General features: G+C 44.4%; 1 protein-coding gene across 1 annotated transcript in view; it reads left to right on the top strand.

Annotated features, from left to right (window-relative positions):
* Positions 1 to 14,223, top strand: part of LOC110526720 (abhydrolase domain containing 17C, depalmitoylase) — a 28,726-nt gene extending 14,503 nt beyond the window's left edge. The window contains exons 2-3 of the mRNA XM_036981232.1: positions 4,866 to 5,045; positions 11,473 to 14,223. Of these exons, the coding sequence (XP_036837127.1) occupies positions 4,866 to 5,045; positions 11,473 to 11,692 (400 nt within the window). The 3' untranslated portion in view covers positions 11,693 to 14,223. The remainder of the gene's footprint in view (positions 1 to 4,865; positions 5,046 to 11,472) is intronic.
* Positions 14,224 to 14,467: the final 244 nt, after the last annotated feature.

Here is a 14,467-nt window from a genome sequence, read left to right as displayed (position 1 = left end):
ATTGGAGTAAAGCTTATTTTGGGTTCTGATGGGGTAGGACAGTTGAACTGAGCTCCTGAGGCATTTCTACATTATATTCTTTAAGAATCAGTGGGTCCATATTATTAATTTATAAGTCACATTTTTTGTAGCTACTGCAGCTTGCCTCTAAGGCCAAAACCATCAGCTTTTCCTCCTGGATGGAACAGTTAGATTTGGCTCGGGATCTTGTTATTAAAGCTCTCTTGGCTGACCGGCTGAAAAGAGAGGGGCATGTTGTTCACTCACTCCTCTGTTTCTGTGTTTATTTCTTGGTTACACTATTTTCCTCATTCACCTTCTTGCTCTCTCTAGCTGCCTCTCTCAAACACACACACATGGTAATTTGAACGATCGTGGGGCCGTGACTCGTGTCCTGTAATATAGGTATCTTATTGATACCGGCTCAGTTTCCTACTGTAGGCAGTTGGCTGCCTAGTGATTGCAAAATTGGAATTGTCCGATGTGAATAGATGGCAACGATGTTTAGTTTCCAAGTGCTACTGAATAAGCTCATCTGAAATGCACCAATTACACATGATCCACATGACTCTACTATATCAATCCAACACAAATCTTTATACTATACATGACACGGCCGGCATATGGTCTGGTCTAGGGCAGCATCAGAACTGCTGGGACCAGGCCTGAATAACACAATTTGCCTCTAATTTTCTTGCATTTGCAGCGGACCTTTTCCTGCTCAAAGTGAGCCTCTGCTGTTGGAAGTCCAAACTGTCCAACTCCTTGGAGCAGCTTAATGTGCATCAGCCTTCGAGAAGGAGCGATCTGGAAGCCATCGGCCTCGTTACTGTGTCTTCGAGAAGGAGCCATCTGGAAGCCATCGGCCTCGTTACTGTGTCTTCGAGAAGGAGCCATCTGGAAGCCATCGGCCTCGTTACTGTGTCTTCGAGAAGGAGCGATCTGGAAGCCATCGGCCTCGCTACTGTGTCTTCGAGAAGGAGCGATCTGGAAGCCATCGGCCTCGTTACTGTGTCTTCGAGAAGGAGCGATCTGGAAGCCATCAGCCTCGTTACTGTCTCTTCGAGAAGGAGCGATCTGGAAGCCATCGCCCTCGTTACTGTGTCTTCGAGAAGGAGCGATCTGGAAGCCATCGGCCTCGTTACTGTGTCTTTGAGAAGGAGCGATCTGGAAGCCATCGGCCTCGTTACTGTCTCTTCGAGAAGGAGCGATCTGGAAGCCATCGCCCTCGTTACTGTGTCTTCGAGAAGGAGCGATCTGGAAGCCATCGGCCTCGTTACTGTGTCTTCAAGAGAGCGCACTCTGGAAGCCATCTTTACTCTGTTTTGGAGAAAGAATCCCTTCTCGGTTTCAGTGAAACGGGCATAATCAACAGAATCTGGGCTAGAGGTCGACCGATTATGATTTTTCAACGCCGATACCGATTATTGGGAGGACCAAAAAAGCAGATACCGATTAATCGGCCATTTAAAAAAAATATATATATATATATTAAAAAAATATATTTATTTTAATTTTTTTGTAATAATGACAATTACAACAATACTGAATGAATACTTATTTTAACGTCATATAATACATCAATAAAATCAATTTAGCCTCAAATAAATGATACATGTTCAATTTGGTTTAAATAATGCAAAAACAAAGTGTTGGAGAAGAAAGTAAAAGTGCAATATGTGCCATGTAAGAAAGCTAACGTTTAAGTTCCTTGCTCAGAACATGAGAACATGAAAGCTGGTGGTTCCTTTTAACATGAGTATTCAATATTCCCAGGTAAGAAGTTTTAGGTTGTAGTTATTGGACTATTTCCCTCTATAACATTTGTATTTCATTAGCCTTTGACTATTGGATGTTCTTATAGGCACTTTAGTATTGCCAGTGTAACAGTATAGCTTCCGTCCCTCTCCTCGCTCGAACCAGGAACACAACGACAACAGCCACCCTCGAAGCAGCGTTACCCATGTAGAGCAAGGGGAATAACCACTCCAAGAGCGAGTGACGTTTGAAACGCTATTATCAAGCACCCCGCTAACTAGCTAGCCATTTTACTTCGGTTACACCAGCCTCATCTCGGGAGTTGATAGGCTTGAAGTCATAAACAGCGCAATGCTTGGCGCACAACGAAGAGCTGCTGGCAAAACGCACTAAAGTGCTGTTTGAATGAATGCTTACGAGCCTGCTGCTGCCTACCACCGCTCAGTCAGATACTTGTATGCTCAGTAAGATTCTATGCAACGCAGGACACGCTAGATAAACTAGTAATATCATCAACCATGTGTAGTTAACTAGTGATTATGATTGATCGTTTTTTATAAGGTAAGTTTAATGCTAGCTAGCAACTTACCTTGGCTTTCTGCATTCGCGTAACAGGCAGTCTCCTCGTGGAGTGCAACGAGAGGCAGGTGGTTATAGAGTTGGACTAGTTAACTGTAAGGTTGCAAGATTGCGGGCTGACAAGGTGAAAATCTGTCGTTCTGCCCCTGAACGAGGCAGTTAACCCACCGTTCTAGGCCATCATTGAAAATAAGAATGTGTTCTTAACTGACTTGCCTGGTTAAATAAAGGTGTAAAAAAAAAAGTGTCCAAAAATATAGATCTCCGATTGTTATGAAAACTTGAAGTCGGCCCTAAATAATCGGCCATTCCAATGAATCTGTCGATCTCTAATCTGGGCAAATGTTGCCCAGTCTGGGTGTACTTAGCTGGTCCCTGATGGGAACCTCACATCTTTTGCGTGAGTGAAAATAGAAACACACATGAATTTCCCAGCAGCCTGAGGATTCATTAACCCATGCAGTTTATTTGCCTTTGAAGTTAGAGCATGTCGACTGGCATTTCTATCAATTAATAGGCATTGGGCCTGCAACTTTTTGGCTGACTTTATCGGCTTTTCATTAATTTTGTTGGGTCCAAAAGCCAGCATTTACTGGCTAACAGAAACCCAATCGCACACCTCCTTCAACCCTCCGCCTCCTTAGCTGGGCCTAAGTCTACAGCGTAATTTCATGGGTAAATTTACATGCACCTGCTCACCTTCCACATATTTAGCAATGCCTAACTGTACCGCGTGTTGCGTGTTACATCTTAGCTTGTGGTGAGTTGTGTAAGCCTTTGATTCACCCCCATGCATTCCACACTTTCTTGGAGTTCTCAGAGTTCATTCTAAAAGGCCAAACAAAGCAGAACGTGATGTTGAGGGCAGTCTCAGCGAACACGATGTACAGCACTCCCTTCCTCTCTGCCTTGCCTGCCTTTGCACGCACACACACACACACACACACGGGGTGCGCAGCTGTTTTGTCTCCTCGGCAACTTTCGCCATCAAAGGGGACTAGCCTTTCGAAACCTTTGAGGCCCAGCCTTTAGGTCACGTATCAAATATGTTTCCATTTTGTCGGCAGACTTCACTGCATACCTGACACACAGCACCCCGAAGATCGGGTTCCCTGAGGTTTGCTCTCGCCATGGGAAAGCCTGCCAAGAGTGGAGAAGGAGGAGTGGGAGAATGAAATGTAGGGCTGTCCTCTCGCTACCTCTGTCCTCCACCCATCCATCCCTTATTTTTATCTCAATGCTCTAGCTTGAGTTTTTATAGAGCAGAACTGATGCCTGAAGTGTGTGTGTCAGTGTGCCAGGCAGACAGCTGCCCCGGCAGACAGCTGCCCCGGCCGCAGCACTGGCAGCCAGGCTTTAACGTGACATGATCCTCCCCTATTCGGCCTGCTGCCTCCCACTACGAGCCTAGAGACTAAGCTATATAGCAACGTAGCTTAGCTACATACAGTGTGTATATATAAGTATAGCTCTGTACACAAGTCTGGATTTAACTACACAGCTCTCCTTTCACTGTGTAAACTCATCTCAACTCTAACTGATGTGCTGATAAGAGTAGATGTTTAATGTCAGTCGGATTTGATAAGGGTTAAGTATATCAGTGTTTGGTAAATAAGAATTACAGTCTCTAGAAGCTTATTTCATGACATCCTCTGTAGCTCAATTGGCAGAGCCTGGTGCTTGTTACTGCAAGATAGAGGATGCAATTCCTGGAACCATCCATACATAAAATGTATGCCAGCATGACTAAGTCGCGTCGGGCTAAAAGCCTCTGCTAAATGGCATGTATTATTATATTGCATTGTTTACGTATTACATTGTAAACTTTCTGTTATGGCGTGTTGTACAGTCATGTTGGGTTAGATAGGAGATATTGTCTCCTTCTTGTACAGTGATGTTAGGAGGAGGTATCGTCTCCTTGTTGTACAGTGATGTTAGATTGGAGGAGGTATCGTCTCCTTGTTGTACAGTGATGTTAGATAGGAGGTATCGTCTCCTTGTTGTGCAGTGATGTTAGATAGGAGGAGGTATCGTCTCCTTGTTGTGCAGTGATGTTAGATGGGGGAGGTATCGTCTCCTTGATGTACAGTGATGTTAGATGGGGGAGGTATCGTCTCCTTGTTGTACAGTGATGTAGTCTGGGTCAGATATCTCAGAGGAGGATGATGATGGTGGTAGTCTGGGTCAGATATCTCCTAGGAGGATGACGACGGTGGTAGTCTGGGTCAGATATCTCCTAGGAGGATGACGACGGTGGTAGTCTGGGTCAGATATCTCCTAGGAGGATGACGACGGTGGTAGTCTGGGTCAGATATCTCCTAGGAGGATGACGACGGTGGTAGTCTGGGTCAGATATCTCCTAGGAGGATGACGACGGTGGTAATCTGGGTCTGATCTATTAACCTTATTTTGTTTCTTTCCTTTTTTTCACCCACTTTCCTTCATCTCCTTGTCCACAACTATCGGTCTGTCTATCCCCCCCATCTTCTCTCTCTTTCTCTCTGTGTCCTAACCTCCTTCCTATCCAGGTATGGAGTGACCCCAGAGAACATCATCCTGTACGGTCAGAGCATCGGCACGGTACCCACGGTGGATTTGGCGGCGCGCTACGAGTGTGCTGCCGTCATCCTGCACTCACCTCTTATGTCCGGCCTGCGAGTGGCCTTCCCTGACACGCGCAAGACCTACTGCTTCGACGCCTTCCCCAGGTGGGTTATTATGGGGTGAGATGGTGAGATAGTGGGGTCGGCGGAAGTAGATGGAGTCTAGGGACAGAGGGATGTTGGATGTGTTAGCTTTCCTGGCCTGTTGTCTTTGACTGAATGTCAGTTGATATACAGCCATCTGGCAAAGCCCTGATTTGGATTTTGGGTAGGTAGTGTTATCTCTCTCCTGCAGGGTGCTGAGGGAATGTTAACCTGTTGCGACGAGCAAACCCGGATCCGGGATCCTATTTATAGCCTCAAGCTCATTACCATAACGCAACGTTGACTATTCATGAAAATCGCAAATTAAATGAAATAAATATATTGGCTCACAAGCTTAGCCTTTTGTTAACAACACTGTCATCTCAGATTTTCAAAATATGCTTTTGAACCATAGCTAAACAAGCATTTGTGTAAGGGTATTGATAGCTAGCATACCATTAAGCCTGGCATTCAGCATGCAACATTTTCACAAAAACAAGAAAAGCATTCAAATAAAATCATTTACCTTTGAAGAACTCCAGATGTTTTCAATGAGGAGACTCTCAGTTAGATAGCAAATGTTAAGTTTTTCCAAAAATATTATTTGTGTAGGACAAATCGCTCCGTTTTGTTCTTCACGTTTGGCTGAGAAAAAAAACAGAAAATTCAGTCATAACAACAGCAAACTTTTTTCCAAATTAACTCCATAATATCGACAGAAACATGGCAAACGTTGTTTAGAATCAATCCTCAAGGTGTTTTTCACAAATCTATTTGATGATAAGTCACTCCTGGCAGTTTGGTTTCTCCTCTGTTCAAAGTGGAAAAAATGCGCGCACCTGGAGATTGCACAATAGTTTCGACGGAGGACACCCAGCGGACACCTGGTAAATGTAGTCTCTTATGGTCAATTTTCCAATGATATGCCTACAAATACGTCACAATGCTGCAAACACCTTGGGGAAACGACAAAGTGTAGGCTCTCTCCTTGCGCATTCACAGCCATATAAGGAGACATTGGTACACAGCGCCTCAAAAATCTGGCTCACTTCCTGTATGAAATTTAATCTTGGTTTCGCCTGTAGCATTAGTTCTATGGCACTCACAGACAATATCTTTGCAGTTTTGGAAACGTCAGTGTTTTCTTTCCAAAGCTGTCAATTATATGCATAGTCGAGCATCTTTTCGTGACAAAATATCTTGTTTAAAACGGGAACGTTTTTCATCCAAAATTGAAATACTGCCCCCAGAGTTTCATGAGGTTAAGGTGCAGCGGTAGGTACGTAGGTAGGTAGTAACTTGCCATGCTAGCTAGCTATGAAAGGTTGGCGGCTGGGCTCACAGACCTAGTGAAAAATAGGGCTCCCAGGTCTCGGTCTCTGGCTGGCCTCTATCAGATGCCTGTATTATCCATAGGGTTTGTATTGTGTCCCCCAGTCATATTCCATGAGCAGCTACTTCCTGTGCTGCTTTATTGTAAAGGGTCGGAAAACTAGAAAATAAGTCTTGGTTATCAGATGGAGAACAAGCTATTAGGATGAGAAATACTGTACATTTGGTGCAGGTGGGAGGAGCAGATAGCATCAAACTGTTATCAACCCTCAGCCCTGACACTTGTGGAACAATGGCATCAAACTGTTATCAGCCATGAGATCTGTGGGACAGCGGGCAGAAAAGGAGGAGGGGGGGGGCGAGCAGAAGTTGAATCTGCAAGTGGCTCTCCTAAGCTGGGACTGCTGTAGAGGACTGCTATAGAGGCCTACGGGTAACTGCCAAAATAATGGAAACACTTGAGTAAATGAGGGTTCTGTGTTCTCTGTTATGGTGTGGAGTGCATTATCCTGGCATGGTTTAGGACCTCTCATCATCCCCTTACAGGGTCTCTGTTATGGTGTGGAGTGCATTATCCTGGCATGGTTTAGGACCTCTCATCATCCCCTTACAGGGTTTCTGTTATGGTGTGGAGTGCATTATCCTGGCATGGTTTAGGACCTCTCATCCCCTTATAGGGTCTCTCTTATGATATGCAGTGCATTATCCTGGCATGGTTTAGGACCTCTCATCCCCTTAGAGGGTCTCTGTTAGAGTGCCTTGCAAAAGTATTCATCCCCCTTGGCATTTTTCCTATTTTGTTGCATTACAACCTGTATGAAAGCTTCGTGGAATCTGTGTGGGTAGCTGGACAAGTAGGATGACTGACAGTGAAGGTGAACAGGTGATCACGTGTCAGGTGACAGAGGAATGGATGAGACTGAGGCAGGAATTCCTTTAACCATAAAGTGGTATATTTACTGAGTAGTCTGTGCTGCATCACAAAGGAAACAGAATAACAGGTATCCAATCAAACTCATAATCACAAAGATCAAGTCATAACAATCATTCATTATTAACATAATTAGGGAATTCAACAATCCAGTTCATTAAGAAGTCAATAGGAATCATCCTTGAGTCATTTATGCTCGTAACTATCATAATCATGAGAAGAAGAATACAGTGATCAATCTATAATCCCCATTAGTTTGATATCAGAATCGATCAGTTCAGCAAACAATGACGTTTCATATTTCACCCTTTCAAGTGTCTTCGTGTGTACATGTAATTTCATTACATATTAAGCATATATCGATGGCATAATTGGCCTGTGATGATCCGTAGGGCCGTGATCATTGACCATTCACATTACACAATAGGTTTGAAGCGTGCGCTCCAAGCCGCACTCCGCGTTAATAACTATAAACAATAACTGAATGGCCCACTCTCCTGATCGCAACAGATAGTTCAGATGAAAGGTAACAGAGTCGGTGGACTTAACGTGGATTCATGGACGCACAGAACTTAGACGGAGTTAAGGAAGAGAAAGCAGCGAGATGGCGATTTCCTCCTTTTATGGAGTTGAGATCTGTGGGATATTTCCACCTGACCTAATTAAAGCACTTCTGGCCCAGCTGAGCAAGTGGCCTTGAATTAAAAGATTCTTCCACCAACTCTATGGGCCTTTTCTACACTGTAATTGAAATTGATTTCTATTTGGATTTCATGTAATGGACATACACAAAATCATCCAAATTGGTGTAGTGAAATTAAAAAATAAGATTTCAAAAAAATGATAAAGTGGTGCGTGCATATGTATTCACCTCCTTTTCTCTGAAGCCCCCTGGTGCAACCAATTACCTTCATAAGTGGCATAATTAATTAAATAGATTGCACACAGGTGGACTTTAAGTGTCACATGATCTCAGTGTGTATATATATACACCTGTTCTGAAAGGCCCCTGAGTCTGCAACACCACTAAGCAATGGGCACCACCAAGCAAGTGGCACCATGAAGACCAAGGAGCTCTCCAAACAGGTCAGGGACAAAGTTCAGGGTTGGGTTATAAAAAAATATCAGAGACTTTGAACATCCCACGAAGCACCATTAATTCCATTATTAAAAAATTGAAATAATATGGCACCATAACAAACCTGCCAAGAGAGGGACACCCACCAAACCTCACGGACCAGGCAAGGAGGGCATTAATCAGAGAGGCAACAAAAAGACCAAAGATAACCCTGAAGGAGCTGCAAAGCTCCACAGCAGAGACTGGAGTATCTGTCCATAGGACCACTTTAAGCCGTATACTCCACAGAGCTGGACTTTACGGAAGAGTGGCCAGAAAAAAATAAGCAAACACTTTTGGTGTTCGCCAAAAGGCGTGTGGGAGACTCCCCAAACATATGGAAGGTGGTACTCTGGTCAGATGAGACTAAAATTGAGCTTTTTGGCCTTCAAGGAAAAAGCTATGTCTGACGCAAACCCAACACCTCTCCTCACCCCGAGAACACCCTCCTCACCCCGAGAATACCATCCCCACAGTGAAGCATGGTGGTGGCAGCATCATGCTGTGGGGATGTCTTTCATCGGCAGGGACTGGGAAATTGGTCAGAATTGAAGGAATGATGGATGGCGCTAAATACAGGGAAATCCTTGAAGGAAACCCATTTCAGAGGTTCACCTTCCAGCAGGACAATTACCCTAAGCATACTACTAAAGCAACACTCGAGTGGTTTAAATGGAAGCATTTAAATGTCTTGGAAAGGCCTAGTCAAAGCCCAGACCTCAATCCAATTGAGAATCTGTGGTATGACTTAAAGATTGCGGAACCCATCCAACTTGAAGGAGCTGGAGCAGTTTTGCCTTGAAGAATGGGCGAAAATCCCAGTGGCTAGATGTGCCAAGCTTATAGAGACATACCACAAGAGACTTGCTGCTGTAATTACTGCAAAAGGTGGCTCTACAAAGTATTGACTTTGGAGTGGTGAATAGTTATGCGCGCTCAAGTTTTCATTTTTTTGTGTGTCTTATTTCTTGTTTCACAATATAAAATATTTAGCATCTTCAAAATGGTAGGCATGTTGTGTAAATCAAATGATACAAACTCCTGAAAATCTATTTTAATTCCAGGTTGTAAAGCAACAAAATAGGAAAAATGCCAAAGGGGGGTGAAAACGTTCACAAGCCACTGTATGGTGTGGGCTGCAATATCCTGGCATGGTTTAGGTCCTCTACCCCCTTAAAGGGACAGGTAAATGGCAATATATGCATGCCTGTGTGTGCTTTTGTTGTTAGTCTCTGAACCCTTTGAGATTATAGTCTTATTCCACCTGGAATGTGAGGATCCTGCTTTAAAGCTACAATGCAGACATCACATCATTTCTGGGTAACAATTAAGTAAGTACCTTGCTGTGATTTGTTTTCAATTCAAATTGTCAATAATCGCATAGCAAAGAACAATTTCTGAAGCAAGAATTCTGCTTCAGTCAGTGTGTTTAAGGGAGGGGAAAAGTACCTGTAATTGGGGAAAGAGGTTTGGAAGTCTCCTATTGGTATTTAAACAAATTTACCGCCTGGTGATGTCACCAGTCAGGTCAGAACTCCAGCTCTTACACTACAAGGGCATTACCCGCAATGTTACTATCATTCCAACCTCATTTTCTGTCTGTGTGTGTGTGTGTATACATGCATACATTAATACCAAAAAGTATGTGGACAGCTGCTCGTCAAACATCTCATTCTAAAATCATGGGTATTAATATGGAGTTGGTCTCCCCTTTTCTGCTCTAACACCACTCTTCTAGGAAGGCTGTTCACTAGATATTGGAACATTGCTGCAGGGACTTGCTTCCATTCAGACACAAGCATTAGTAAGGTCAGGCGCTGATGTTGCGTGATTAGGCCTGGCTCGCAGTCATGCTGAAACAGGAAAGGGCCTTCCCAAACTTTTGCCACAAAGCTGGAAGCACAGAATCTTCTAGAATGTCATTGTATGCTGTAGTGTTAAGATTTCCCGTCACTGGAACTAAGGGGCCCGAACCATGAAAAACAGCCCCAGACCAATATTTATCCTCCACCAAACATTAGTTTGCACTATGTATTCGGGCTTGTAACATTCTCCTGGCATCCGCCAAACCCGGATTTGTCCATCAGACTGCCAGATGGTGAAGTGTGATTCACTGGCAGCTTCAATAAATAGTACCCGCAAACACCAGTCTCAACGTCAACGTTGAAGAAACAACTCTGGGATGCTGGCCTTCTAGGCAGAGTTGCAAAGAAAAAGCCATATCTCAGACTGGCCAATAAAAAGAAAAGATTAAGATGGGCAAACAAACACTGGACAGAGTGTTGGCTTTTTCTTTGCAACTCTGCTTAGAAGGCCAGCGTCCTGGAGTCGCCTCTTTACTGGTGACGTTGAGACTGGTGTTTTGCGGGTACTATTTAATGAAGCTGCCAGTTGAGGACTTGAGGCGTCTGTTTCTCAAACTAGACACTAATGTACTTGTCCTCTTGCTCAGTTGTGCACCTGGGCCTCCTACTCCTCTTTCTATTCTGGTTAGAGCCAGTTTGCACTATTTTGTGAAGGGGGTAGTACACAGCGTTGTACAAGATGTTCAGTTTCTTGGAAATTTCTTGCATGGAATAGCCTTCATTTCTCAGAACACGAATAGACTGACGAGTTTCATAAGAAAGTGCTTTGTCTACACTGTATTTCTGATCAATTTGACATTATATCTCTATCATATGTGTATATATCATATGTAGTGCAAATAAGGTGCGCACACCCCCTCTGTATGATATGTAGTTAATGGTTTGGCAGCGTGCTGTGTGGAGTCGGTCTCTCCACCCCTGCTGTTACTGCACCGCTACAAGACAGATGGATACAACTACTAATGCCCCCAAGGAGGTCCATTTGTCTTAATGTGTTTGTCTTCCCCACTCTCTCCCTTTTCTCTCTCTCCCTTTTCTCCCTGTTCTCTCCCTGTTCTCTCCCTTTCCTCTTTCTCTCCCTTTCCTCCCTGTTCTCTCCCTGTTCTCTCTCTGTTTTCTCTCCCTGTTCTGTCTTTCTCTCTGCTGCGTGGGCTCTGGCTTTGTTAAAGCATTGATAAACTGTAACCCCTTCTCTCTCCCCAGCATCGACAAGGTGTCCAAGGTGGCGTCGCCGGTGCTGGTGATCCACGGCACGGAGGATGAGGTGATCGACTTCTCGCACGGCCTGGCAATGTACGAGCGCTGCCCGCGTGCCGTGGAGCCACTGTGGGTGGAGGGCGCCGGGCACAACGACATCGAGCTCTACGCCCAGTACTTGGAGCGGCTCAAGCAGTTCATCTCCATCGAGCTGCCCACATCCTGATCTCCCTTGGCCTCCTCCAGTAAGGGGGGCTGCGTATCAAGTCTAAAATGGCTTCCTTTTTTCTTTCCTTGATCTGTGCAGAGAGAAGTGGATTGGTGGAAATTTGATACCTGAAATCCACCATGTTGGTTTGTATTGTTTATCGGTGCAGATGTTGGAGAGGAGGGGAGGAAGTGTTGAGATGCTTCCCCCAGGGCTTAACCAGGTCAGGCTGAGCTGAGCCAGGCCAAGGCATCCCCGGCGCTCATATGTGGACAGGTCCCAGGTCTCTTTGCCAAGGAGCTAGGGCCCGCTCAGTATTTGCACTTGCTCTTCAATCTGGATCTGGATTTGATTCTCCTTCTCGCTCTCCCTCTCTGCCGGTGGGGATGTGATAAATTCCCTCTGCGATCTTGTTCTCCCTATTTCATCTGTTTCGCTCTCTTTTATGCTCATGATTGATTGACTTTGTATTCTTTTCTACCTGATGAAGAACAATCTGTTTTGCACCTCAGATACATGATTGATGTTCTTGCTTGTTTGTGTTTGTTAAATATTGTTTTGTTTTTTTTCCATTCAGGGTGAATTGAAACGAATGCACTTTTATTGTGCAGATATTTTCAGGTAATCATACTGTATGTTCTGATGTATGTTCTTTGTTATCTTATTGACATTCCATGTGTTTCACTACACAGAATCTCATTCCCATCTTGTTTTCAAGGCCAGTGTGTGACCGTGTGAGAGATGCGTGTGGTTGAAAAACGTCATTACCCAGCTCACCCCTGGGTGTCTCACCTCCTGTAACAATGCTCTTGTTAACTGGACGTCAGGTGTTTTTCCTCAACTGGGGTTTTCCAGTGAGGGACACCACCTGACCCTAATGATGACACTTGAGGGACACCATGTATCAAATAAAAACATACCTACAATGTACTGTAATGAACCAAATCAGCCCCTAGCCAGTACTGTCTCTACACACACCTGATCAGCCCCTAGCCAGTACTGTCTCTAGACACACCTGATCAGCCCCTAGCCAGTACTGTCTCTAGACACACCTGATCAGCCCCTAGCCAGTACTGTCTCTACACACACCTGATCAGCCCCTAGCCAGTACTGTCTCTACACACACCTGATCAGCCCCTAGCCAGTACTGTTTCTACACACACCTGATCAGCCCCTAGCCAGTACTGTCTCTACACACACCTGATCAGCCCCTAGCCAGTACTGTCTCTACACACACCTGATCAGCCCCTAGCCAGTACTGTCTCTACACACACCTGATCAGCCCCTAGCCAGTACTGTTTCTACACACACCTGATCAGCCCCTAGACAGTACTGTCTCTAGACACACCTGATCAGCCCCTAGCCAGTACTGTCTCTACACACACCTGATCAGCCCCTAGCCAGTACTGTCTCTAGACACACCTGATCAACCCCTAGCCAGTACTGTCTCTAGGCACACCTGATCAGCCCCTAGCCAGTACTGTCTCTAGACACACCTGATCAGCCCCTAGCCAGTACTGTCTCTAGACACACCTGATCAGCCCCTAGCCAGTACTGTCTCTACACACACCTGATCAGCCCCTAGCCAGTACTGTCTCTACACACCCGTGTAGATCTGAAAGGAGCCGATTTGAAGCAGTATTCATGTCTTGCTGTTCGGAGGATGTTTTACCATATTGCTAAGACCTATCCATTCATTTCAGATCTAGAGGTATGTCTTGGGCGTAGGAGTTGATTTGGGCTTCAGCACCAGTGTAGATGTTTTTGTTCAGAAGTTTTCCGCGAAGCCATTTTGTTTGTTCAGAATTAAGATTGTGTTTAACGTAAATGCTCTGGGTTGCTGTTTGTCAGTATGTACCTGTTCCTTTCATTTCAACACTTCAAATAAAGCCTTAAGTCTGGACATTTCACCCTAACATTCCTGTCGACTTGAGTTGGGGAGTCTCATGGTCTGCAGGGGGACTGACTGCTGCTATGGGTTCAGTTGGAGGAATCTTCTCAATCACTGTGAAAAGATGTTTTGGGGTAATACTGATCAAAAAGGTACTTCACCTAATGCAATCTCAATGAGTCTTCACATGTAGATGAGAGATTTTTGAGCCATCTCACCACCATTTGCAGATTCTGGCTGTATCCCTTTTTGTCTGGGGGTAAAGGGGGGATTCCCCGCAACAGACCCCTTCCCTGCTCCCCATCTCGTTTCACTCCAAAGAACTCTGCAAGTGTCACCAAGACTACGTTTTGGAAGAAACACTGCATGCAAACAACTTTTCATAAAGGACATTTTGAGTGTAGAGAGAAGAAGACAGAGGAATGACTGGGTTGGAAGTCTTCTGCTAATGTTCTCAGCTGTAAAATAATAATACACAGAAACACTACACTGCTCAAGGAGTGTCCTTTTGGAAGGAGGAGGTATAAGTGAAGGATATGTGCGTAGCAACTTGTGATTAATGTTTTGACTGACAGTGTATTGCTGTGAGGTGATGGCTGTATTTTGCGGTCGTGGTTGGGTTTTCGTGTGACGAATAAAAGATTCTAGTGTTTTCTCGTCATAACTTACTAAGGGGCCTATGTTTTGACACAACGAGCCCTTTAACTTAACATCTAGTTTTTACTGCTCGTCTTTTTAAAGAACGAAAAACTGCTTTAGTCCCATTTATTGTTTTGATACTGACATTTTTACTATGTTATTTTCCAGTAAATGTTGATAGATTTACACTCTAATGCTGGTTTGTCAGAACCATATGTAATGTATCTATATATCCTCTATACATAATATAAAACATTGATTTA

Source organism: Oncorhynchus mykiss, chromosome 6 (genome assembly GCF_013265735.2).
Source record: "Oncorhynchus mykiss isolate Arlee chromosome 6, USDA_OmykA_1.1, whole genome shotgun sequence".
Lineage (NCBI taxonomy): Eukaryota > Metazoa > Chordata > Actinopteri > Salmoniformes > Salmonidae > Oncorhynchus > Oncorhynchus mykiss.
This window is presented reverse-complemented; position numbering and strand designations above follow the sequence as displayed.